The sequence below is a fragment of the Tenrec ecaudatus genome, chromosome 16 (genome assembly GCF_050624435.1).
Source record: "Tenrec ecaudatus isolate mTenEca1 chromosome 16, mTenEca1.hap1, whole genome shotgun sequence".
In the NCBI taxonomy this organism is placed as follows: Eukaryota; Metazoa; Chordata; class Mammalia; order Afrosoricida; family Tenrecidae; genus Tenrec; species Tenrec ecaudatus.
In genome coordinates this window covers 46,470,321-46,497,404 of record NC_134545.1, presented here as the reverse complement: position 1 = coordinate 46,497,404, position 27,084 = coordinate 46,470,321, and the positions used below count along the sequence as shown (strand labels likewise).

Sequence of the window (27,084 nt, the reverse complement as noted above, 5' to 3'; positions counted from 1 at the left end):
ATCGACTAGATGACCATAAGCGAGCCCAAGCGTAGGGGTTGGAGGACTGTTATTGTTTTTGTTTGTTGTTGTTGTTGGTGGTGGTGGTGGTGGTGGTATTGGTGGTGGTATTGGTGGTGGTATTGGTGGTGGTAGTGTGTGTGTGTGTGTGTGTGTGTGTGTGTGTGTTTCAACTCCTCAGGTGGTTCTAATCTGCAGTCAGATGAGAACCACATTGTAAGGGATGGTCATTTGTCATTTACTCCCCAAGGACCTAACTCCACCTGAGCTTCACCTCCAAAGGTCTTAATCGGGCAAGCCTCTAACCTAGTCCACCGTTTTCCCCATGGTTTTTCTTTGTTTCGATGTCGCGTCTTCAGCACCAGTGGCAGGCATGTCAGCGTTGGTGTGACGTACCAGCTTGTTCTGTTCTACATGAAATGGAACTGTCAGAGCATCACGGAATCCATCTAACTTCAAATGGTCTAGAAAGTGGTTGTTAAGCGCCATCCAGCTGGTCTGACCCACAGCGACTCCATGTACACAACAGAACTAAAAAGTACACTTTATTCAATGCTCACTGGCAACTGAACATGGACCAGAGGAAGGACATTGCCTCCCAGTGGTTGGACAACCCCAAGTTCACTTCTGATTCTGCTGATCGAGTCCAGGAATCTCAAGGCGGTGTGTGCTTTCGTCTTTAAGCAAGCACTGAATTTCCAGGCAAACGTGTCTTTATTGAGGAGACCAGTGGTCATAACCTTCAAATCATTCCGGGTCGTTTTTCCAATTGTCCCTGAAGGCTGCGTCTCATTTTCCAGCTGGATAACAGTACTTCCTGCTGTGTGTATACAGCCCGTGGAAGACAGGCGGCGCACGTCTGCCCCAGACCATCTCCGAGACCCATCGCTGTGTCGTCTCTCCGACAGGAAGGGATGGCCTCCTGCTCATAGCTCTTCTTTCTCCTCCTCTGCACAGATGCACGCTGCCCGCTGACTGTTCATAAAGGGTCGGCAGCCCAAAGTCCAGACTGTATTAAACACAGTGTCAACCAGGGAGTCACAGGCTACTTGAAAGAGAGGAAGAAAAATACACAGGTGAATGCACAGGAACGCCCCGTCAAGGAGGGGCCAACGCAAGGACAGTAGGCGCCAGCCTCTGAAGACAGAAGTACAAAGAACAGCATACACTGCGGTTTGTGGAGCTGCTCCCACTCAACCCCTAAAGCAGAAAAACAATTTGCCCCTAGGTCAAATCCATGTTGGCAATCAGAATCTTCCACAATGTTCCCCCACGGCCTGCAGGGAGAATGTTTTTCTAAAATAATTCCTTCAAGAACACTACCAGGTTTCGCCCCCAAATCAAGGATCTCACTGCATAACAAAAATACAGCCCGGGAAGCAGCGAGTTACATTACAACATAATCAGATAACCCTAAGATGTTGTAAGAGTCCACATAAAGGAAGGGTTTCTATTCCTTTGGGGTTATTAGGGAGGGCTTTTCAGATAAAGTGAGATATTTAACAACAACAATATATAGCCAAACATTTCCATGTTTTTTTTGATGTTTAAACATATCTAAACTCTAACCAGAATTACACAAATAAAATATAGCCAGGGAAATGAAGTACTGATATATACTACAACATGAATGAATCTTGAAAATATTAGGCTAGGAGAAAGAAGCCAAGCATAAAAGGCTGCATGGTGTAAAGTTCTTTTACTATAAAACATCTGGACTATACCATAAATAGATTAGTTGTTGCCAGATGCCCGAGATCAGGGTATGTGTGCTAACAGGCACAGAGAGTTTCAGTAGAGGTGATAAAAATCGTCTGGAATTCCATCAGCATTCTGACTCATGGGTTTCTGAGACGGTCAATCTTTAGGGGGCTGGTGGTTTTGAAATGCTGACCTTGGAATTAGCAGCCTAACGTGCAACCTGCTATGCCGCCAGGAATTAGATAGTGGTGATAGTTGCACAACTCTGTGATATACTGGAAAACACTAAATTGTACACTTTGAGGATAAATATAACCCAATATATCCCAATGCTCAAAAAGTCCCCACTTTCAAAAAAAGGAATGAAAAACTGAGACATATGACAACATGGGTGAATCATGAAAACATTATCCTAAGTGAAAGAAGCCAGTCATATTGTACAATTCCATTTCTATAGAATATCCAAATAGCTAAATCCATAGAAACTGAAAGCACATTAGTGGTTTCCAGGAGCTGGAGGCAGAAGAGAGAGAGAGGATGCTAATGGGTACAAAGCTTCATTTTGAGGTGATGAAAATGTTATAAAATTGAGCAGGTACATAAGCAAATGTGGTGAAGAAAGCTGATGGTGCCCGGCTATCAAAAGATATAGCATCTGGGGTCTTAAAGGCTTGAAGGTGAACAAGTGGCCATCTAGCTCAGAAACAACAAAGCCCACATGGAAGAAGCACAGCCTGTGTGATCATGAGGTATTGAAGGGATCAGTTATCAGCCATCAAAGAACAAAAAATCAAATCATTGTGAATAAGGGGGAGTGTGGAGTGGGGACTCAAAGTCCATCTGTAGGCAACTGGACATACCCTTACAGTGTAGCAATGATGAAACATACAACTTTCTTGTAGTTCTTTAATGCATCCTGCCCCCCACTGTCATGATCCCAATTCTACCTTACAAATCCGGCTAGACCAGAGCATGTACACTGGTACAGATAGGAACTGGAAACACAGGGAATCCAGGACAGATGATCCTTCAGGACCAGTGGTGAGAGTGGGGATAGCAGGAGGACAGAAGGAAGGTTGGGTGGAAAGGGGAAACCAATTACAAGGATCTACACATAACCCCCTTCCTGGGGGATGGACAACAGAAAAGTGGGTGAAGGGAGACATCGGACAGTGTGAGATATGACAAAATAATAATTTATAAATTATCAAGGGTTTGTAAAGCGGGGGCAGGGAGAGAAGGGAAAAAATGAGAAGGTGATACCAAGGGCTCAAGTGGAAAGCAAATGTTTTGAGAATGATGATGGCAACAAATGTACAAATGTGCTTGACACAATGGATGGATGTATGGATTGTGATAAGAGTTGTACGAGCCCCCAATAAAATGATTTTTAAAAATCCAGGATAGGAAAAACTATGGAGTCAGAAGCTGGATTAATATTTACCTACAGACATGGAAGGAAGAAGACAATATTCTAAAGTGGATTGTCATGATGACCGCACAGCTCTTTTTAATGTGCTGGAACTACGGATTATATGATACATGGATTATATGTCAGTGAAATATGATAAAGGAGACATAATCGACTGCAGTGCTGTTTACACTACTCAGTGAACGTAAAAACCCTCTGAACCGTTCTCTTCCAATGGCTGAACCAAATAGTATGCAAATTGTATCTCAATTAATCTGTTTTTAATGAGAGCAAAAGAGTGATGAGGGTGTTTCAAGAAGGAGGAGTACAGGGGTAGAAAGACATGAGCAATCAACCCAAGGAGTTTGGGATGACAGGAGTCAGGAGAGGAATCGGGAGTAGCCGAGATGATGCTGGAGAAATCAGCTAAGACCAAACCAGGAAGGCCTATGCATGCCTTACAGAAGAGTTTGGCTTTCATTGTGAAGAAAGGGGCGTCTATTGAAGACTTTTAAGGCAGGGCTTGGAAGTGCTCTGTTTTTTGTTTTGGGTTTTTTTTTTCACTTTTTTTAAAAATTAAAAGATCATTTTATTGGGGGCTCTTACAACTCTTATGACAATCCACACATCAATTATATCAGGCATATATATTTTTTTCTAAATCATTTTATTGGGGGCTCCTACAACTCTTATCCCAATCCATACATCCAGCCTACTGATATTGGAAGTCGTACCCTCTGCACACAGCGTGCCAGCTGTCTGCCATCTTACATGCGGGCCTTGGATCCACCTGTCCCCTCAGCCAGTAGCCTGGATCTAACCTACCAACCGTGGGTCCATCGATCCCTGCAGCTACAGGGAGGAGAAGCCTTAAGCCTGATGTCTGATTCCTGAACTTGGAATTTTCCAGCCTCTACAACTGCAGGAGCCATTTCTTGACATAAATCTCTCTCTGTATACATATAGCAATTTCATTCGTCCACTTCTATAAGAGACCCGAACCAAGACACAGAGGAAGCAAAAATGCTGTGCGTGGCTCACTAGGATAAGAAAGAGTGGTGTCGCTCACATTTCCACCCCTTGATTAACTGGCCCACACGTTCTGGCTATTGGAGAAACAGTGCTATGCCTTCAATGCTGGTTCAGAGCAAATACTGTTTCCTGGAGAACATTGCCCAAATCCTGTGTGGTATCATCATCGAAATAGCACTGTAATTATGCTTTTAGAAGACAATCCCAGGCTTCTAGCAAGCCAGCTGCTTCTGGATAACACAAACATGGTAAGACCACTGACTCCCATACCACGGAATCTCATGTGCTGTAAAGCGAGTCCTTTGCACCAAGCTGATGTTTGTGTGGGAGACCGTGGTAGTGGACAAGGCAGTCTGGAAGTCCACAGATGGTAGTCTTGGACATGCAAGGAAGGCAACTCCATATCCAGAGTAAGTGTTGATTCCAGTAAAAACAAAATGCTGTTGTTTCCCATGATGGAAGTGACTCGGTGTAATCAACCTGCCACCAGGCTGTTGGCTATAATAACCCCAAGCAAAGGTCACACATCAGGGACTCAATGTTAGTTTCGGCTGTAGCAAAGCTGGCCCTGGGGAGATGAAATCCACTTTGCTGGGGCCCTGCCTAACTTCTGTGCCTGCCACCACGGCCACTTTGCTCTCCAGGAGTGGCTAGGTCAAGAGGGTAGACTGGTTTCCACAGGACATGTCATCCCATCTACTTGATTACCAAAATGCTCCTCTGCTCGGGCACGAGACACAACTATCTCCACTCTTTTCACCCATTCTGAAAAGTCTATCCACATACATCTTCCCCATACCTCCTTACCACCTAGTTCCCAATCACGTCCCTTCCCAAGTTTATGACCATCCAACTAAACCACTGGTCACAGTCCATGAAGCAGTAGATAGTGGCACATCTAGCCATTCCTTCTTCTAATAAGAAAAATGAACAATTAGGTTCACTGCTTGAAATTCTGCCCATTGGGAAGCTTTCCCTTCACCATGGTCCTACAGGGAGGCCGTAGGGCAGGGCTGCAGGGCTGCTGCTGTCTATTTTTGAGTTCCGCCTGCATATTGTACAGAAGCAACTGTAAACCAGGCATGAATTTTCTCTTTCTCAGTTAACTGAGCATAAAGCCCTAGGTGAAGACTGGGAGCCAGGAGATAATGTGATGAAAGTAGAGATCGTGGACATCTGGGCCACTGTTTTATGCAGCTTCCTGGTAACTCCAGGGCCCGCTCAGGCCTGACTTTGCATAAATCACTTCCATTTAATAACGGAGTACTGCGTGCATGTCCAACTGGATGAGGCTGTGGGTCAGACAGCACCCACTCAGGATGGGCAGCTCAGGATGCCTGGTGCTTAGTGGGCCCATATCAATAAGCTCAGAAGATAAACCAACTTTATGTTTTCATTCTTTGCACAATTGTCCCACGCCCTTAAGGCACTTTTCTAGTCATACATATTAGAAAAGCAGGCAGTTATTTTGGAATGTAGCATCCCTCTTGCTGGCCACAGTTTGTGTTTCACTTTTTGTAACTCCTTTCTTTTTTTCATTTTCTTTTCTTTTATTCCCCCGTACTTTTATTGGGGGCTCTTACAGCTCTTATCACCACCAGTACATTCATCCAGTGTGTCAAGCACATTTGCACATATGCTGCCATCATCATTTTCAATTCATTCTCCTCCCACTTGAGCCCCGGATCACTTTTTGTAACTCTTAGGTCTAGTTATGGGTCTAGAAGTAAAAGTGGGTGGGAGTGGGGGGCTGTCCTAGGAACATTCAGCAATGTCTGGTGAGGTATCTGCCTTGGGTGATGTCCACAAAAATGTCCCAGGAATCATTTCAGCAGAAATAGTTCAGCTCACCAAAAGAGGGCAAGAAAGAAAATGGTTTTACTGACAGTGGGTTAGCAGGCAAAAATGAAGGTGTCTCTTCAGATGGGGGTGAGGGAGTGCTGCAGGTAGGAGTGATTCAATGGAATTAAGGGCCCGCTACCCATCTTCCTGATTGTCTGCCCATATGTCCCCATCCCAGTGTTTGATCCCTTTTCTTCTTCCCCACCAACGTCCTCGCTATAACTTCTCTAAAGTGAGCAAGCGACATATATAAGCCGTAGAGCTGAGTGAATTTTGATCTCACACTTAACTGCAACCTCAACCTATGAAGAGTTTGTTCTTCGTCCCAGTGGTGCTCGGTGCTCACCCTCCTGAGGAGGCACCGAGGATATGGATGCTAGAGCAAAGTGTGGGGAAGAAACCAGACAATGCGGGACCAGGTAGCAGCATCAGAAGACCCTTAAGAATCAAACAAGCAAGGTAGAATTCGGATCATGGTAGTTGGGGGGAGGAAGCATCCAGGATCCGGGGGAAAGCTGTGTTCTTCATCGATACTACCTCACACCCTAATTAACCCATCTCCTCTCCTAAACCCCTCTATGAGGGGATCTCCATTGGTCGACACTTGGGCCTTGGGTCTCCACTCTGCACTTCCCCCTTCATTTAATATGATATATATATACATATATATACATACATATATACATATACACATACATACACAGGCTGTACACTGGTGCATATGAGGGTTGGAGGTACAGGGAATCCAGGGTGGATGATACCTTCAGGACCAAGGGTGTGAGGGACGATGCTGGGAGAGTGGAGGGTGAGTGGGTTGGAAAGGGGGAACTGATTACAAGGATCCACATGTGACCTCTTCCCTGGGAGAGGGACAGCAGAGAAGGGGGGAAGGGAGACTCCAGATAGGGCAAGATATGACAAAACAACGATGTATAAATTACCAAGGGCATATGAGGGAGGGGGGAATGGGGAGGGAGGAGGGGAAAAAAAAGAGGACCTGATGCAAGGGGCTTAAGTGGAGAGCAAATGCCTTGAGAATGATTGGGGCAGGGAATGTATGGATGTGCTTTATACAATTGATGTATGTATATGTATGGATTGTGGTAAGAGTTGTATGAGTCCCTAATAAAATGTAAAAGAAGAAAAGAGAAAAAAATGATTAGGGCAAAGACTGTACAGATGTGCTTTATACAATTGATGTACGTATATATATGAACTGTGAAAAGAATTGTATGAGCCCCAATAAATTGTTAAAATTAAAAAAAAAAGAATCAAACAAGCAAAATCATATGATTAAGAACAAGGGAGACCGGAGCAGAGACCCAACGCCCATCTGTAGACAATGGAACATCTCCCCCACAGAGGGGTCACAGGGAAGATATGAATCAATCAGGGCGCAGTGAAGCACCGATGAAACACACAATATTCCTCTGGTTCCTTGAGGCTTCCTCACTCCCACCACCATGACCACAGGGATGCCTCTCACTTCGGACGAGACCAGAGCATGTCCACAGCTGGGGATAAGAGATGAGAGCTCAGGACACAGGCAACCCAGGAGCAGGAATGGAAAGAGAGCTACCCGATGCGAAGGGTGAAGGGGTGAGGAGGGAAGAAGGGGGAACACGGATCGACACACAACCGCACACATCCCTCAGGGGAAAGAATGACAGAAATCATGGGGGAAGGAAGACAGTGGTCAGTGTGAGACATGAAAATAATAATAATTTATAATCTATCAATGGGTCACGAGGGAGGAGGGGAGGGGGCGAAAGAGGAGCTGATACCAAGGTCTCAATAGAAAGTAACTGTCTAGAAAAGAATGACAGCAACATATGTACAAATATGCCTGATAGAATTGATGTATGGATTGTAATTAACATTGTAAAAGAGCTCTCAATAAAATGATTTTTTTTTAAACAGAAAGAAACCAGATAGTGCCCAGCTATCAGAAAGAATAGGGCCTGGGGTCTTAAAGGCTTATCTTAAAGCAACCAGTCATCTAAGTGAGGCTTAGATGTCCACATGGAAGAAACACATCAGCCTGAATTGTACATAATCAAATCCAAATCCGAATGTAACAGATCTTCACTTGTGACCACCCGGTTTCCAGGGGAAGCCCCAAATCCATCTGCAGCAGCCCCACATGGATTCAATCTCTGGTGACTCCCTCTGACCGTGGTCCATGGATGGAATAGCTCGCTCTCTGAGAGGGAGCCACCTAAGTCAGCGATGCCGATGCAGTTAGGTTACAATGCAATGCCTTAGCATTTGATGTCCCCGTTGACCCATTTTAAAGTTGCTTCAGTTTTCAATGTTTTCTTTTCAATTTCGTTTTTTTAAATGTTTTCTCTCATCACTGTTGTTGATTTTCATCTCTTGGTCTGTTCCTTGTGTGTGTTTTGTATGGGTTTATGTATATGAAACCCAAGCTAGGTAAATATGTCAATAGAGTAACTGGATTAATAATTATCTAGAGGCATGTCAGAGAAGGATGAGGAAATGGGGAACTAACAATGAGTAAAAGGAGAAAGTATTCCGAAATTGATTGTGGTAATAATTATACAAATCTTCTTAATGTGCTTGTATAATGCGTGATACCTGAAGTATATGCCAATAAAACTAAAACTTGTTTTAAAAAAAGGACTAGGTAGAATTGAGACCCAATTTCAAAAGCTCAACTTTACAATTTTGTTTCTCTAGAACCAAACCTGGTGCCAAATATTTCAGGGTAGCTTTTATAGAGAAGCAAAACCAATGTAGCTTACATATGTATATGTAGTTATTTATCACAAGGAAATGGCTCATATGGATAAAGAGGCTGGCAAGTCCCTAGACTATGGGTCAGACATCAGGTTGGGGACTTCTTTGACTCAGGTAACTATAGGGACGGACAAACACAAGATCAGCAGGTCAAAGGGTAGGTTGCTGGCTCAAGTTCCAAGAACCAGAGATAAGATGACAAGAGACAGAGCCAGATCCAGAATGAGCAAAATGCTAGAGAACTTTTCCAGAACATCTGTATATATTTGAGGCAGGTCACACTCCTGAGGAGATTCGCTGTGCACTGATCGGTTACCCATAGCCATAGCAGCTCTCAGCATAGCGGGAGTTGTATTATACCCGATCTCCTCATGAGGGTGATGGCGACGTCATAACTGCCAAATGAGGCTGATCTAGCCGCATTGACAGGCAAACTTACCATCACATGCGATGATCAAGTATGCATGCTGTTCTTCTAAGGAAAATACTTTAAATAGGACCCTTAGATTGGGTTAATTCGCAGTGACCAGGCAAGTGAGTCTATCACAGAGATACGTAGGAGAAAAAGGCAATCAGGCATTGCTTGGAGGAAGTGACATGACTGGACCCTAGATTAGCAGGAGGTACGTTTTCACCCTTATCAATCCAGATACTGATACTCCCTCTGAATTATTCCTATGTTCACGTCTTTACACATTCAATTTAAGATTGCTCTCTAGACATCGATCTATGAACAAGATCCAAGACTTCTTCTAGTGTGAACTTCCTGTGGCCAGAGTCCAACCGTTTACAAGCTGGGTTCAACCTTCGCCATCTACAGCCATGCAGTGCTAATTGCTGGATGTTAAGTCTGCCTGCAGAAGCTAAGTGACAAAAGCTTTTCCCACGGTAAATTGGGAAAAAGAAGTCACAGTCAGTGGTAGAAACTGGGGAAATAAGCCGTGTTTAAAGGTAATCATCCTCATAGATGTTCATACACGCAAAAAACTAAAGATAGTCTCTAAAAGCCCTACCCTTACTGGGAATAAAATGAAGGAAATGGGGCTTAAACCAAACCAAGCAGTTTTATGCAGAATCACGACCAATAGGAAAAGTATTTAACAGGGAGGGGTCACCGCAGCCAGTTGGCCAGCTCTTTCTCCGTTCTCGAAGGATACGTTTTTATTGCTCTGGGAAGGTTTGGTGTGGCCTTTTCCATCAGGAGAGGCGCCAGCAGCTTCTGGGCAGAACAGCCAGAACTTTAATGGAGAAGTTCCCAGAATATTCCTTAACCCTTTCTTATATTGCTATTGGTGTTCTATAAAGTCCAGTGGGTTCTGTGTGTAATCAGGACCAAAGCTTCCTACTCAAAACAAATAAACAAGGCTTTCTGAGTAGGAAGTAAAATAAAGGCTGTCAAGATGCCTACCTTCCACTTTGGAGACAAAACCCAGACTCCGCTTAAGGTCGGAGCAGATGGAGTGGAGGCACCATCGGAATTTCGCATCGCAGCGGTACTTGTTGGCTCCGCACGTGTCGTAGCAAAGGTCCAGCTGGTTACAGCACTTGGTCATTGCCGGAATGCCCAAGTCCATCTGGGGAAAAGGGAAGGGAAAGAATGCCACGTTCAGACCTAGGACCCGAGGCAACCCGGGCCACCTTGTTTTGAATTCATCTACTCAGATTCCTGCTCCATTTTCAGACCTATCAGATGGAGACACGATGCATTTAATTGCAGTTTAGTCGTTAGGTCAATGTGTGTCTCTGAATGGCCTGTTTATTCTTCTTTTTCTTTTAGGTCTTAGTAATTTCCAAATGACAGATTGCTACAGAGTTAAGCAAGCAGAACTGCAGGACTTTTAAATTCAACCGAATCTTAGGCTAATGTTTCCATGTGATGTTTTGTAAGACTGAAGTGTATTAAAAAGCCAGGCCCGATTCATCAAGTCACCAGCACTTGTCAGAGACCCACCCACACAGCACTGTAGGGGAGCAGTTTGGCTCTGTGCCTATAGATGTTAAGAATCAGAGGTAGGCGTACCAGGGTAAGTCAAAAAGTTTTGCTACTGTTCCAGTTCATATACGTGTGAGTGTACGGTACTTTTGTACCATGACGGGGGAAACAAACCCATTCAGAAGTCAGGGGTGATGTAAAATTTTTAACAAAACTCCAGTAACTATCTTTTCAAATCTTGATGGTGCCCCACAGAAAACAAGAGTTTTTCATATAGGTCCAGTGTCTTCAGAAAGGTGAGGAAGACCTTAGAGATGAGCCAAATGGCAGATGTCAGTCTTGAGGAATGAAGAACCTTGTTGACGTCCAGAAGCTGGTGGAAGAAGACGTTACCGTGAATTCTATCGATCCCAGAGTTGGGGGTGTCGCATGGCTTGGCATTCTGAACTGTAAGCAGATGTCTTGACCGCAGCAAGCGTTGGGCTCAACGGGCGCCAAAGTGTTGCGCGCAGTGTGATCTCTCCACCCGGCTTCCGACTGAGATGGAAGCTAGGGGCGGCGATTTGATTAGCCGCGTCTGGAGATGAGTCTTGGATTTGCCAATTCAATCCAGAGAGCAAAATCTAGTCAAAACAAGGTGCTCAAGATCCGCTCGCTCAGTTCAGTTCAAGGCAGAGGAGTCAGGAATTCTTAGGACTCCAAAGGGGTTATCCTGGGAGATGGTCTCACAGGACACAGGGCGGTGATGGAGATTCAGTTAAAAGTTTCAAGAAAATTGAAAAGTGTGCTAATAAAAGATCGAGAAAGTTGCACCTAGAAAATATTTTTTGTCACAACCAGGCACTTGTTCGCGCTGTGTGGGCGCAAGGGCCATCCTAAGTGAATTGTGTTGTGAAACTTCACTACATCCTGATCTCGGCCTTTCAGACTTCTTTTTGTTCCCACAGATTTTGTTTAAAAGGAACCCATTTAAGTCTCTTGAGGCTGCGCAAACTGCCATTTGGTGTGGTGTGAATCACAGAGCACAGAATTCCCCAGGGAAGGGTAACGCACTGCCACCCCGTTGATTCCAATTCATCGTGAGCTTGGAGTATGGAGTTTCCGAGACTGGGAATCTTTATGGGAGCAGACAGCCTCACTGTTCTCTCAGAATGGCTGGTGGGTTTGAACCACTAAACTCGTGGTTAGTGGCCCAACATCTAACATACAGTGCCACCAGGGTTCCTGAGAGAAAAAGTATAGAAAAGCAATCTTCAAGAAGTGTACCGACCTAGATCAGTGTTTCCCAAAGTGGGTGACACCATCCCCTGGGGGCAGAGTGGGGGGTCAGCGGGGGTGACCTCTACACTTAGCCTACACTGTGGACGACAGGACAAACATTTTTAAAATTTTTCCAAGGAAGCCCAGACTTTTTGTTTGCTTGTGTGTTTGTTTTCTGAAAAGGGAATGACAGGCCAAATAACTTTGGGAAGTTATGCTCTAGATAGAGCCTAGGCTAGAAACCATAACTCTCTACGTTTATGCTTTTGTAAAGCCTGGCTGGCCAGGTGGGGTGTCCTTTGAGCACTGATGAGTTCTGAAAGCGCTTCAGAACCCTTGCCGGAGCAGGCAAGAGGCCAAGGGCCTGAGTAGCTAAGGGCCCAAGAACCAGGGGGAGGTACCTGCTGGCATGACTGAGAAGTGCTGCAGACAAAAGAACTGTAACCATACCATTTCTGATGCTGCCTTGTAAGCTGTTGGCTTCCCTAATACACTCTATGCTTGTGAGGGCTGTCTGTGAGTTCCGGTGACCATGGCGATGGCTTAGCGAACTCGGCAGAGAAACAGAGTGGAACGGAAGGATGCTGGGTGCCAGACAAGGGTGAAGAATGTGGGAGGGCGGACATGTCTGACCTCTGCTAACAGCACGCATTCTTTGGCAGATGTGGAAATGGATTCTCCCTCCATGCTTTGTGGCTGAAGGAGGCCAGACACTTCCTCACTTTGAAACAATACTTTTTGACTTCTCCTTGTATTTACCCTGAATTTTTAGTACAACAGGCTCTTCAGGGATTGGGAGCATGGATGTAGATGTGGTCAGACAATTCCCTAACTGATGTTATATGTCATGTGATCATAGCTTGTTTCATCTCCTAAGGGTTTCAGCAGGGAAATACCTATGTGTATATGTACGTAATCTTTTTGTAATTAGATATAAAGGCAAGCTGATGGATGATCTTGACTTCCAAAGTAACTAGTCAGATTTGATTTAAAACAAAAAGACAAAAACAAAGACCCTCAAGAAAGAAAGAGACATGATCAAAACAGTGATTAAAGAAGAGTCACATAGAAATTCAAACAGGGGGAGTTTAGACATAGGTAGGGCATCTTAAAATCTTTGTCATATTTTCTGAATTTGGATGCAGGCTGTGAGAAGCTGATTTCTGGATGTGGGAGGGAATTGATTAATCAACTATTAAACGATTTCTACTTGTTCTCTTTTCTTCACTTTAATTCCGATGTTATGTACAGGAGGATATAGTGTAACGGTTTGAAATGCCCTTTCAAGTAAACAAACAGTATGACATTACAAGCCCTTCCAGCTCACTAAAATGGGCCAAGCCCTGAGCTCTGCAAGCCCTAGCGAATTCTCATAGCCTGGTACTGGAAAGAAACCCCTCTGTCCATTCTTTATACCTTGAGCTATAGATACATCTCAACTGAGAATGAGATGAATGGTGACCCAATGTCAATGCCACTGAATTAAAAAATTCTCAAAACGGGTTCAAATATTTTTGATTGGCAAACAGAAAAACCTCTCTCCCAAAACAGAATGCACAGCAGTTCCATAACTACTAAGTAGATATCAAGTAAAATAAATGAGTGGAAAACATGTGATTTCTCCAACAGATATTTTCCAGCGGATTTTCTTTCCTCTGTGTCCACATCAGGTTGGGGCTTGTGGACAAGGCTGCAATTGTGTATAGTACATCTACATACACAGACGTCCGAGACGCACTACATCTTGCTTGAGGAAAAATCTCCAAGTCAAGTTTCTTTTTCCAACAAAATCAGAAGGGTAATTTTCTCATAAATGGAAGAACACGGTCTTAAGGAAATCACGGGAGTTACATAATCTGGTGTCAGCGTGAAACTATTGAGAGAGAAGGGGTGGAGTTTAGCCTGTCAATCAGGTTGCAGCTTGATGGCTGCATTTGGAGGCTCTGTGGATAGAAATAGCTCACCGGAGGCCAAATCCACACAGACTCTACTTCATCTTCCTGCTGAGAAGCCACAAGGAGCTATACTGATGGAGCCAGAGCCCTGGAGCTGGAAGAGCCACGTGGAGACCCATGCCAGCACTGAGATGCTTCCACCGCCACTGGATCCACAAGACTTTCCACCCACTGGCCTGTGATCTTCCTGCATTTGGTGTCATTACATGTGTTTCATGAGTTTGCAGAGGAATTTATAGATAGGTATCAGACATATGGGCTAATATCAGACTTATGGACTTGATCTGGACTGGCCTGGGATGTTTTTTCAATATACAATTGCTCTTTTATATGAAGCTCTTTCTTATACACATGAGTATCTATACATTTGTTTCTCTAGTCCACCCAGCAATCAAAATCCCAAACCCCTGGCCACCAAATCAATTCCTACCCAGAGTAGCCCTATAGGACAGGGCAGAACTGCTCCTTAGAGTTTGTGAGACGCTAAACCTTTATGGGAGCAAACAGCTATAGTGCTCTCCTGTGGTGCAGCTGGCAAGTTTGAACTGGCAGCCTTGTGGTTGGTTAGCAACCCAATCCTTATTCCACATGATCACCAGGCTCCTTGAGGAAAGAGACCTTTCTACAGTTTGTACAAATAAGCCATTTTGGTAAACGGCCGTTTAGTAGGGGAAGGAACGTTACGCTGCTAAGAACATCGTTACAAAGCAAAACCTCAAAACAGCAGAAATGGGGTTTAGCCAGAGCAAAGCATAATTCAAAACCGTAGTTTCAATGTCAAATGCTTTTCACCTACGTTTTATATGAAATCACTTTTCCAAAACAGAGGGAAAATGGTTTCTAGGAGGCCCTTAAGATAAGTTGATTTATTACTTTGGTTTTAGGGGAGAACCGCAGTTTGAGAAAAGTTGGTGCGGTGTTTGTAAATGTTTCATAAACAATTCGATGAGGGGATATGTGCTGATTTATATGTTCCCAGCTTTCCATGCTGTAAACACCCCAAACATAGCTGATCTGAAACTTCTGGTGCACAATTGATTTCCAAAATTCCTGACAACACTCCTCTAGCAGTTGTTACTAGCCAGTCTGTCAGCATAGCACACTACTGGAAAGGTCATTCATTCAGAGGAGTCACACGAAGTACAGGGCCCAGCTGCTGTTTGCACAGGGAGACTCATGATCTGACCCACGAAAACCAGTTGTGTCACGTCAACTCAGTCCCATGGTGACCCCATGTGTGCTCCAATGGGGATTCTTCTTCTTTTTAATCATTTTATTAGGGCTTCATACAACTCTTGTCACAATCCATGCATACATCAATTGTGTCAAGCACATTTGTACATTCATTACCCTCATCATTCTCAAAGCATTTGCTCTCCACTTAAGCCCCTGGAATCAGCTCCTCATTTTTCCCCTCCCTCCCCGCTCCCCCCTCCCTCATGAGCCCTTGATAATTTATAAATTATTTTTTCAAAAGTAGATCACCAGGCCTTTCTTCCAAGGCAGAGCAGTAGACTTGGCTAACAGCCAAACCCATTGAACTACCTACAAACCTCTCTGATAGAAGGGCTTATCTACCAGGCAACTGCCTCTGGGCAAAGGCAATAGAGTATCTATTTCACATAGCATCTCCCTGCCAATTAAAATAACCAATGAACACGGCTCAACTTTTGATCACTATCTTCAGTGATGATTCTCAGATCATTTTTTAAAATGTTAAAACCTCATTACCATGAGTTAATTCAGACTCATGGTGGTGTTCGGCCAGAACGCTGTGGGTTTTCCAGGCTGTAAATCTTGACGGGCATCAAGGGCCTCATCTAGCTCCCATGGACTGGCTGGGGGGCTTCTGGTCTTGCTGTTAGCAGCCCCCCCGGATGACTGCCCTTGCCTCCAAAGTTCCTTTCCATTGTCGAATTAGTATCAGCCAACCGATGAAGAAGATAATGTTAGTAGTACATACACTTTCTGGTACCTTGAGACCCAGGAAATAGGAGCTGCAGCCGTTGGGCTCCTGGGGCTTGTACCCAGGTCTTGGCATGGGTGCCTTTCCTAGAAGGGAGAGAGGAAAGAAGCAGGGATATTTAGAAATTCGGCATTGGGGAGCATTCATCACATTCCAATGAACCACAAGCAGATTCAAACGTTTTCCTTCGGAAGTCCCTGTTCCTTACCATCTGTCCGCACCTAACTAAGGTGGTGGTGCTGATGGTGAGCATGCTGTCTTTGATCAACGAATCATACGCCTTTGGACCAGAATGACATCTTCCTCCTGCTCTCCCAGGAGTTTATGAACATGAGCTTACTAGCAGCTCTGATATCGCTTAAGTGCACGCCCTTGAGACCATGGCCAAACCAAGCTGGAACTCCACGCTTCTGGTTCCACAACCCACCGTCCAACTACACACCGGCACAGAACAAGAGCACCACGCGGTCGCATGCTTCAGCTGTCAGGATTTTAACGGGATTTCAAGAATCTTTCAGAATGACTCGGAAGAAGCTTAGAAAGAGAAAGCATTAGTAGACCAAAAACTAAATCAATAAAAACAGTAGGCAAAGCATTCTAGGGCAAAGAGCAAGAAAACGCCGCTGTGAAGTAGTTTAGGCAATTGCACCATAGAACTGGCGGGAGCAATCGGAAAAGCTTTTAATGTCCTGGTCTGTCCTACACTGCTGTTGAGCTCCGTTGTGCGAGCTTACAAATGCACAGCGCGGCTTTGTCTTGTTTCAACGGCAGATGCCACAGCTGAAGATAACTCTGACTGGAGGTGGCAGGACAGCACGGGAGTGGGTACTGCCACCTTGTTTTTTCAGAAAACAAAAATGGAGATAATCCATTAAGTGATTTGCATAAGGCCATAGAGGGACAGGAGGAAATACGATATATATATATATATTCAGAATTCATGTTACTCTCCAAAGCGCATGTGTTGTTGTTTTTCTCTTGCCCTGTTCTTAAGAAATACATGATATAGCATAACCTATAACCAACCAACTGCCACTGGTTGGTTCTGACTCATGGTGACCTCATACACAGACGCTGAGACTGTGAACAGCTTCAGGAGCACACGGCCTCATCTTCCTCCCAGTCTGGGGTTGGCAAAGCAGCACTGAGTCCACAGTGCCACCAGGCTCCTTGGGCGGCGATTGACGGTGAAGGAGGGTGAGCAGAACCCCCAACATAAAGCACATGGCATTCCTTTGATTTATTAAAAAATTACACCTCTTGTATTATGCAACATTTCAAAGTGAACAAAAATCAGAGAACCAAACGGCTATGTACCCACTACACCAGCATATTAACATATGACCAATTTGTTTCACATACTACTTCTATTAAATGAAAGGTTCCATAGAAACAGCCGGATAGCAAATGGTAGAACCTCCGAGCCTAATGACGAACAGAGTCATCATTCTGGTGGGAATTTGGCTCCATTTTTCAGCCAAATAAGAGAGGAACAATAACCCAAGGAAGATATGCACACTTCAGAGCAATCAACCATCAAAGATCAACAGGGCATCGTTTCCACAAGGATAAAGGTCAGAAGTGTTTGGAAAAAAGGTGGAAAGGAAACAGGAAACCCAGGGAGGAAATGGGATAAGGGATGTTACCTTGTGGAAATTTCTATCAATAATATGAAATGAATTGTGCATGAATTATTGACCAGATAATTAATTTGCTCTATGGGGTGGAAAGGGGGAACTTATTACAAGGATCTACATGTGACCTTCTCCCTGGGGGACGGACAACAGAAAAGTGGGTGAAGGGAGATATCAGACAGGGCAAGATATGACAAAATAAAAATTTATAAATTATCAAGGGTTCATGAGGGAGGGAAAAATGAGGACCTGATGCCAAGGGCTTAAGTGGAGAGCAAATGTTTTGAGAATGATGAGGGCAATGAATGTACAAATGTGCTTGACACAATGGATGGATGTATGAATTGTGAAAAGAGTTGTATGAGCCCCTAATAAAATGATTTTAAAAATTAATCTGCTCTATTAACTTTTATCTAATTCACAATAAAAAGTTAAAAATAAAAGTGAAAGCAATGTTCAGATCTAGCTGACACCTCTTATGTACTCTACCATTCAGATTTTTTTAATTAGTTGTGATCTACAGATATAATATCATTCCAAATTTCAATCACCTCAAGTAGAATGTATGATTGCTACCACAATCCGTTTCCAAACATTCCTTTTCTGCATGGACTCCTTGACATCGGCTCCCTTTTACCCCCCCCCCCCCACCATTCTACCCTCCTCCTCCGAGCCCAATTCTACTTGCTGTCCCTCTAGTTCATCGATCCCGGGTTCATATTCCGAAGGTGACCTCCACGGACAGAACACCTCTGAGGTACATTCTAATATGAACAAACAAAACCAAAGAGACCAAAACTACAGAGAGTTTTGAAAACCAGATCAGGTACCGTTTAGTTTTAACCTTGTGGAGTAAGTCCTATTTTAAAATTCTTCCTCCTCCTGGTCCTCAAAATTGTACTCTTACACATGAACTTGAGAGTCAGCTTAGTAAGTTCCACAAGAAATACGAGCCCGGGAGCTTCAACATTTTCACACACAAAAATAATGGAATTGAAAGATAATGAAATTTTCCCACAAACTTGTTGAAGCCCCCTCGTACTCTCAGGATTTTGGTTGAAAACACATTGCTTTATAGATTGTAGATGATGGACGTCCGTGTATGATACTGTCTTCCCAAAGATGGGCATAGAATCGTTCTCCGTGTCGGTGGGCTTCCTTTCAGTCCTTCAATAAAGCGTCACACCTCTCCCCACACTTACTAAAGACCTACCTGTATGACTGAAGCTTAAACTCATCTAAAAGCCCGAAGCAAGGCTCCTACCGCCCAGAAGGCAAGTCTGTGTGCACAGCACTCTGAAAGCCCGCTGCTCCTAGCTCTCTGCTTGACCACCCTGAGGGCACTCAGTTCTAGCATCAGCCAGCAGGGACTTCCCGGAGGAGGGTTCACAGGTCATCTAGTGCTGCTGTGGCGGGACTCCGCCTGTGGATAGGCGGCTTTAGCAAACAGCAACCCCCTCCCTCACCGGGTAGAAGTCCAATTCAGAGTGCTGGGGCCAGGGAAAGCCTGTTTCCCTCTGTTGGCTCTGGAAGCGCGTCTGGCTTCTCTCTCACCATCCCCAGGCCCAGTGCTGCTTCAACATCTCCTAAGAGCTTGATTTGGGATACCCTAGTCCTGTCTTATTAACATAGCAAAGACAACTCCATCCCCAGTGGGATTTTAATCACAGGAACTGATGTTAGAATTTACAACACATTTTGGGGGGAGGGGACACAATTCAATCCATAATTAGGTTTAAAAACAATAACAAACTTCTACCTCTGTCTTGGATTCTCTCTCTCTCTCATGTCACGTGGGCCCATGTTTCAAGAATCTCAAGCCACCTGCCAACAGGCACAAGGTCGGCAAACCCACGACCTCAGGAGAATAGTGTGCCAGTCTGCTTTGTACAGAAAGATGCACAGCCCTGGAAACACGTCAGTAGTTTACTTTGTCTTTTAGAGTAGGAATCAGCTCAACAGCAGTCTTGTTTTGGGTGGACAGAGATTCTCCAGACCAAGCAAATGTCCAGAGACCCAAACAGGGCTGGCAGTGTTGCAGAGAGATGGCAGAGTGAGGGAGGGGAGCAGGCTGTCTGGAGGGTGTGTTCAACAGCCAGGGCATCAGAGCCCTAAGTCAGTTTTAAACTCCCAAGTCAGCCATGGGGAGAGCATGGCGAGGTTATTGATTGGACCTGAGAGATAGGACCAGTCCCAGGAATGGCCCGATCATAACCTGGTAACAGGCAGGCCAAGGATCCCACACTTGATAAAATTCTAACTGCGGCAACTCACGCAACCCCCCCGCCCCCTGCTGCGTCAGGCGCTCTCCTCCTTCCCAAGTACACTTTGCTGTCTGCTTGCCCTTGGTGGCCCGTGAGTCCCTTCTTCATTTCTAAGGACCAAGAGCCCCTGGACACATAAGAGCAGCTGCAGCAGGGTTACTTCAGCCTTGTGTGAAAATCTGAGGCAGAACTATCCGCCTAAATCACTCCAGGTGCCCTGACCCTCAGAAGCAGTGTAAGCGAATAAATGTTTGTTGTTTTAAGGTGCCAATTTTGGGGGTAACTTGTTAGTCCACAAGATATAACTATTCAGGAGTGTGAGGGGCAAGGCTGGGAGAGTGGAGGGTGAGTGGTTTGGAAAGGGGGAAGTGATTACAAGGATCCACATGTGACCTCCTCCCCGGGGGATGGACGGCAGAGAAGGTGGAGAAGGGAGACTCCGGATAAGGCAAGATATGACAAAATAACAATCTATAAATTATCAAGGGCACATGAGGGAGGGGGAAGTGGGGAGGGAGGGAAAAATAAAAAAGAGGACCTGATGCAGAGGGCTTAAGTGGAGAGCAAATGCTTTAAGAGTGATTAGGGCAAAGAATGTAGGGATGTGCTTTATACAATTGATGTATGTATATGTGTGGATTGTGATAAGAGTTGTATGAGCCCCTAATAAAATCTTTTTAAAAAAAAGATATAACTATTGCAGTTGATATTCTGATTTGGATCTCTCTCTCTCTCTCTCTCAGTAACAGTTTGGAGATATAATCCAAATACTATAGGCTTTCACCCATTTGGCTTTTAGGGTACTCACGAAGTGGAGAGACTCTCATCACAATGTAAGATACCTGTTTCATTCCAAAAGAAGCCCTGTGCCTTCAGCAGTCACTCTCTCCCCTCTGGCCTACCTATTGTTCGCTGCCCATGGCTTGATTCGTACTCCTGGGGACCCCCGGATGCAGACCCGTGTGCTCCATCAGGGTGTTTAGGACTGTGACCTGCCTGACGCAGATCAACACCTGTTCTGGGTGGAGCTCTGGTGCTGTAGTGGGTATGCACTGAACTCCTAACCACAAGGTCAGCAGCTCAACACCACCAGCCAAGACGCAAAGACAAGGCTTTCTACGTTGGTAAAGAGCTACAGTCTTGGAAATTCACAGGGGGGTTCTACTGTAGCCAACAGGGTCCCCGAGAGTCAGAATCGACTCGATGGTGAGTTGGGTTTGGGTTTTCAAACCACCAACCTGTCAGCTCCATACCTCTACATTTGTGCCTTCATTCTGGGAGCAAGGCACCACGCCCTCTCCTTTCCAGAGCAGCCAACCTTCCCATTAGGAGCCAAATGGCTCACCATTACGGCACCACAAATACATTTTCTGTCCCTGTAAATTTGCTCATAGTAGACATATCGTACCAAAGGCATCATACAATCGAAGACCTTCTCTGACTTCTTTCGGTTTGCACAGTGTTTTCCAGATTCATCAAAAATTTGGTGGAAAAATGGAATTAAAAGATAGTAAAAAAAAAGAAGAAAAATATAATGGATTTTTTAAGTTGGTAGATCATTTTGACTTGATCGTTTTATTTATTTTCAGTCTTTCTTTTCTTTTTAAAATAATTTTATTAGGTGCTCATACAACTCTTTTCACAATCTGTACATACATCATTTGTGTCCAGTACATTCGTACATATGTTGCCATCATCATTCTCAAAACACCTGCTTTCTACTTGAGCCCTTGGCATCCGCTCCTCATTTTTCCCCTCCCTCCCTGCCCCTTCCCCCTGAACCCTTGATAACTTATAAATAATTATTTTATCATATCTTATACCATCAATGTCTCCCGCACCCAGTTCTCTGCTGTCCATCCTCCAGGGAGGAGGTTATATGTACACCTTGTCATCTGTTCCCCCTTTCTCCCTCACCCTCCCTCCACCCTCCTGATATCGCCACTCTCACCACTGGTCCTGAGGGGTTCATCTGTCCTGGATTCCCTGTATTTCCAGTTCCTATCTGTGCCAGTGTACATTCTCCAGTCCAGCCAGATAAAGTAGAATTTGGATCATGATAGTGGGGTGGGGAGCATTCAAGAACTAGAGGAAAATTGTATATTTTATCGTTGCTACACTGCACTCTGAATGGCTTGTCACCTCCCCGCAACCCTTCTGCAAGGGGATGTCCAATTTCTCCCAGATGGGCCCTGGGTCCCCACTCTGTACTCCTCCTCATTCTCAATGCTATGATTTACTTATTTATTATTTATCTATCTATTTATTTATGTCTTTGATGCCTGATACCTGATCCCTTCGACACCTTGTCATCTCACAGGCTGTGTGCACTTTCCATGTGGGCTTTGTTGTTTCTCAGTTAGATGGCCCTTTGTTTATCTTTCAGTCTATGGGACCCCAGATTCTATATATTTTGATAACTGGGCACCATCAGCTCTCTTGACCGCATTTGCCTATGCACCCACTTTGTCTTAGTGTTTGTGTCGGGGTAGGCTGGTGTGCTTCTTCCGTGTGGGCTTTGTTGTTTCTTAGCTAAATAGCTGCCTGATTGTCTTCAAGCCTTTAAGACCCTAGATGCTATATCATTTGATAGCCAGGCACCATCAGAAGATAATGGATTTTTTTCCATGAAATCTTGAAGCTCCTCATATATCTGTACTCCAATTTTCTTTAAGTTTCAAGTAATAGTCCATTGTATGGATATCCATGACTTTGTTTACCCATTTACCAGTTGATTACCATTTGAGTCATTTCCACTTTGGGGCTATTTTGAATGAGGGTGTAATAAAGGTATGCTTTTATGTCGCAGATTTTTAGGTGGACATGTGTTTTTCATTTCTCTTGCATATATATACCTAAGAATGAGATTGCTAGATCATATGGTAAGTCCTGATTTTTAAATCACATACCACCCCCCAGAAGAATTTATTTAGAAGGAGAGCATTGAATCTGCAGCTCCGGGAGAGGGACATATATGATAGGAGTACACGGGACCAGATGAAGGGGGAGGAGGAGAGAGTGGAGCACATCCTGGCTCACCAGACCTTGAGGACAATGTTCCCAATTAGAGCAGCCAGTCCACAGAGAGGACCACATGGCCGGCCTCACTATGAGATGTAACGTCCCTCACTGACCCACAGCCCTACAGGGGACAACACCAGAGACATCGTGTGGAAATTTTGCCCGATCTGATCCCACCACATTGAAGCAAAACACTAATGGGGTACAACAAAACAGCAAGGGAATAGAGTGGCAAGGTCCCCAGAGAATGCTGAAGGAGGACTTCGGGACCAGGGCGTGGTGCTCCAACAGACTGGACTGAAAACACTCCTAAAGGCCAACAAACAGTCTTTGAATTAACTATAAGCTTTTCTTTTTTGTTGTGTTTTGTTTTGGGTCTTTTTTGGTAATTGGCTTTTGTTGTTAATTATTGCTTGATTTTGCTCTGTCTTATTTTTGTGCATGTTATTATCTCCACGGGTCTGTCTAAATAAGATAAGGTGGATGAACAATCTGGAGGAGAAAACAACAGGACCGACAGTTCTGAGCAGACATGGGAGAGGGGGAGGTGCAGGGAAAGATAGAGCTGTTAACAAACCCAAGGACAAGGGAACAATAAGTGATCCAAATTGGTGATGAGGAGGGTGTAGGAAGCCTGGGAGAGCTTGATCAAGGGTAAGGTAACCAAGAGGAATTACTGAAACCCAAATGAAGACTGAGCATGATAGTAGGACAAGAGGAAGGTCAAAGGAAATAGAGGAAAGAGCTAGGAGGCAAAGGGCATTTTCAGAGGTCTAAATAAAGGCATGTACATATGCAAATATATTTATATATGAGGATGGGGAAATAGATCTATATGCATTTATTTATAGGTTTAGTATTAAGGTAGCAGAATGACACTGGGCCTCCACTCAAGTACTCCCTCAATGCAAGAATACTTTCTTCTATTAAATTGGCATTCTATGACACTCACCTTCCCGACACAACTGCTAAAGACAAAGAGGGTAAATAATCAAATGTGGTGAAGAAAGCTGATGATGCCCGGCTATCAAGGATATAGCGTCTGGGGTCTTAAAGGATTGGAGGTAAACAAGCAGCCATCTAGCTCAGAAGCAACAAAATCCACATGGAGGAAGCACACCAGCTTGTGTGATCATGAGGTGTCAAAGGGACCAGTTATCAGGCATCAAAGAACAAAAAATCATACCATTGTGTGCTCATCACTGAAGGCGAATGGTGCATAAACAAATGTGGCGAAGAAAGCTGATGGTGCCCAGCTATCAAAAGATACAGCATCTGGGGTCTTAAAGGCTTGAAGGTAAACAAGCAGCCATCTAGCTTAGAAGCAACAAAGCCCACATGGAAGAAGCACACCAGCCTATGCGATCACAAGGTGTCGAAGGGATCAGGTATCAGGCATCATCAAAACAAAAAATCATATCATAGTGAGTGAGTGGGGGGAGGTGCTGAGTACATACCCAAAGCCCATTTGTAGGCTACTGGACATCCTTACAGAAGGATCTCAGGGAAGAGAAGAGACAGTCAGGGTGCCATGTAGCAACAATGAAACATACAACTTTCCTCTAGTTCCTAAATGCTTCCTCCCACTATCATGATCCCAATTCTATCTTACAAATCTGGCTAGACCAGAGGATGTACACTGGTACAGATAGGAACTGGAAACACAAGGAATCCAGGGTAGATGATCCCTTCAGGACCAGGGGTGTGAGTGGTGATACTGGGAGGGTGGAGGGAGGGTGGGTTAGAAAGGGGGAACCGATTACAAGGATCTACATGTGACCTCCTCCCTGGGGGACAAACAGAAAAGTGGGTGAAGGGAAACTTTGGACAGGGCAAGATATGGCAAAGTAATAATTTAAAAATTATCAAGGGTTCATGAGGGAGTGGGGAGCGGAGAGGGAGGGGAAAATGAGGAGGTGATGCCAGGGGCTTAGGTGGAGAGCAAATGTTTAGAGAATTATGAGGGCAATGAATGTACAAATGTGGTTTACACAATTGATGTATGTATGGATTGTGATAAGAGTTGTATGAACCCCTAATAAAACGATTTTTAAAATCCCATCCCGTCCCCTTGTTCTCTTTGAATAAGTGCCCCTTGCTCCGTGTCCAGGTTCCATCTGAGCACACGAAGTGTGCTGGAACTGCCGTTCTTGGAAATGCTATCTGCATAAGGTTGGACTCACTAGAGAAACAGTCAGTAATGCTGTATGTGCGTATGAAGGAAGATATTTATATCTAGGCACAGCTTACACAGTTGTAGAAATAGGTTAAGTCCGGTCCGGTTCAAATCAAGGTAATCCGCTGAAGGCTCCTGGGACCAGCAGACAATGCACATGAGACTGAGGCATCAGACACAACATCCAGCTCCAGTAGAAGCCAAAGGGCCACAGAGAATTCGCTCTCTCTTCGACAAACAGGTTTACGGTGCCAAGGAGGTGTTGTCAGGCTTGGATGCAAGGGATAGGTTGAGATCCACCCCTATCCTTGCCCATGAGGGTGCAGCTGGCGCAGTTCCAGGCCATCACACTATCCATAATCTGTGGTGACCCAGGTGAGTGCCCTTGCATAATAAAAAGTCAATAAAACACAGGTAGACATCTTTCTAATACTCTCTACTTTCACCCAAGAGCTGTCTGACATCAGCAATGGTTTCCGTCATTCCACGTCCTCTTCTGAATCCAACGTTAATTTCTGACACCTCTCTGTTGGTGGACTCTTGCAACTTTTTTTGAATTCTCTTCTTTTATCGATGATATGGGTTCAATAATTTCCACATTCTGTTGGATCCACTTTCTTTGGAATGAGCACAAATATAGATCTCTTCCAGTTAGCTGGAAATGTTCAGCCAGTGCCTTCAGGGCTGTGTCCATTGGCTGAACCTTCGCTTGGAAGCTCTGCTAAACCCTGTCCACCATGGGCAACCCTGCTGGCATTTGAGCCACGCCGTGATTTATAAAGCTTCCATGGCGACTGCATTAAGGAAAGTACTTGGGCTATCGGCTCTTGAGGGAAAGATGATTGACGTGTTCTCTGCCTCTATGCAGAAGGAGCCCTGGTAGTTTCATAAATCACTACGTTGCTCAGAGGCAAGCAGTTTGGATACAGATGCCATCTGGGAGGGCAGGTAACTCAGAATCTCTCTTATTTAACTTGCTGTCAGTGATCCAAAGGCTAGGTCAATAGCAGCATCCTGAGACCACAGGAAGCCTCCTGGCTGTGAGTGCCACCAAGGCCGTGCGGACCCTCAGCGAGCCTGTGTGCAACAGAAGGGAAGCCGTCCTCACGCTGCCTCTCATGTTGTAGCCCCGGGCTGCAATTCCGATCCAGACCCACAGGGGTCTTCCTCTTTTTCTCTGCCCTCCTACTTGATTAAGCCCGAGCTCCTCCAGAGCCTGGTCTCTCCTGATCACACGTCCGTCCTTGCCTCTAAGAGCATTCTGGCTGTACTTCTTCCAAGACAGAGCTGCTTGCTCTTTGGGCGGTCCCTGAGACTTTCCATCCTTCACCAGTGCCGTCCTTCAGAGGCATCGAGTTTTCTCCCGTCTTCTTTATTCAGTGCCAAACTTTCGCCCGTTTATGTGGAGATTGAAAATACTAGGGTTTGGGTCAGGTCCACGTTCGTTGCTCTTCAACCCTTGACAGAGATCCTGTGAAGCAGGCTCACCCAGGCTGTCAGGAGTCATTTGATTTCTGAACTGGTGCCTGCTTAAGCTTTGATGGTGGGCCCAAAAAAGATGAACTTCTTTGACAACTTCCATCTTTTCTCCATTTATGATGATGTTACTTACCTGTCCAGGTGGGAAGATTCAGGTCTCCATTACACGGAGTTGTGCTCTTCACTAGAAGCAGTGTTTGAAGTCCTCCTCATCTTGAGCAAGTAAGGTTGTGTCGTTCGCACATTGTTACACTTTCCTCCACTCTCGATGCTGCGTTCTCCCTCAGGCAGCCCAGCTGCGCAGAGTGCTTGCTCAGCATACAGATGGGATAACCATCCTGAGAGGAAACAACCCTGATGCACACATTTGCTGATGGGAAACCATGCTGCTTCCCCTTGCTCTGTTTGAACAATTGCCTTGTGGACAATGAGCACAATAGGGACTCGGAATTCCTATTCTTCTCAAAGCTAGTTAGAGTTTATATCAATAGTCTTCACTGAATGCCTTAGCATAGTCAATAAAATACAAGAAAATATTTTTCTGGTATTCTCTGCTTTCAATCTCGTTCCAACTGATGTCAGCAATTATATCCTTTTTTCTAGGACCTCTTCTGAATCGGGCTCGACTTTCCAGCTCCCTGTTGATGCAC

The 27,084-nt window shown here is 44.8% G+C and overlaps 1 protein-coding gene across 1 annotated transcript in view; it reads right to left on the bottom strand.

The window, feature by feature from the left end:
• Positions 1-549: 549 nt before the first annotated feature.
• PLA2G12B (phospholipase A2 group XIIB) overlaps positions 550-27,084 on the bottom strand; it is a 48,604-nt gene continuing 22,069 nt past the window's right edge. Inside the window, exons 2-4 of the mRNA XM_075535029.1 lie at positions 15,870-15,946; positions 10,155-10,320; positions 550-1,048 (exon numbers count right to left, since the gene is read on the bottom strand). Of these exons, the coding sequence (XP_075391144.1) occupies positions 927-1,048; positions 10,155-10,320; positions 15,870-15,946 (365 nt within the window). The 3' untranslated portion in view covers positions 550-926. The remainder of the gene's footprint in view (positions 1,049-10,154; positions 10,321-15,869; positions 15,947-27,084) is intronic.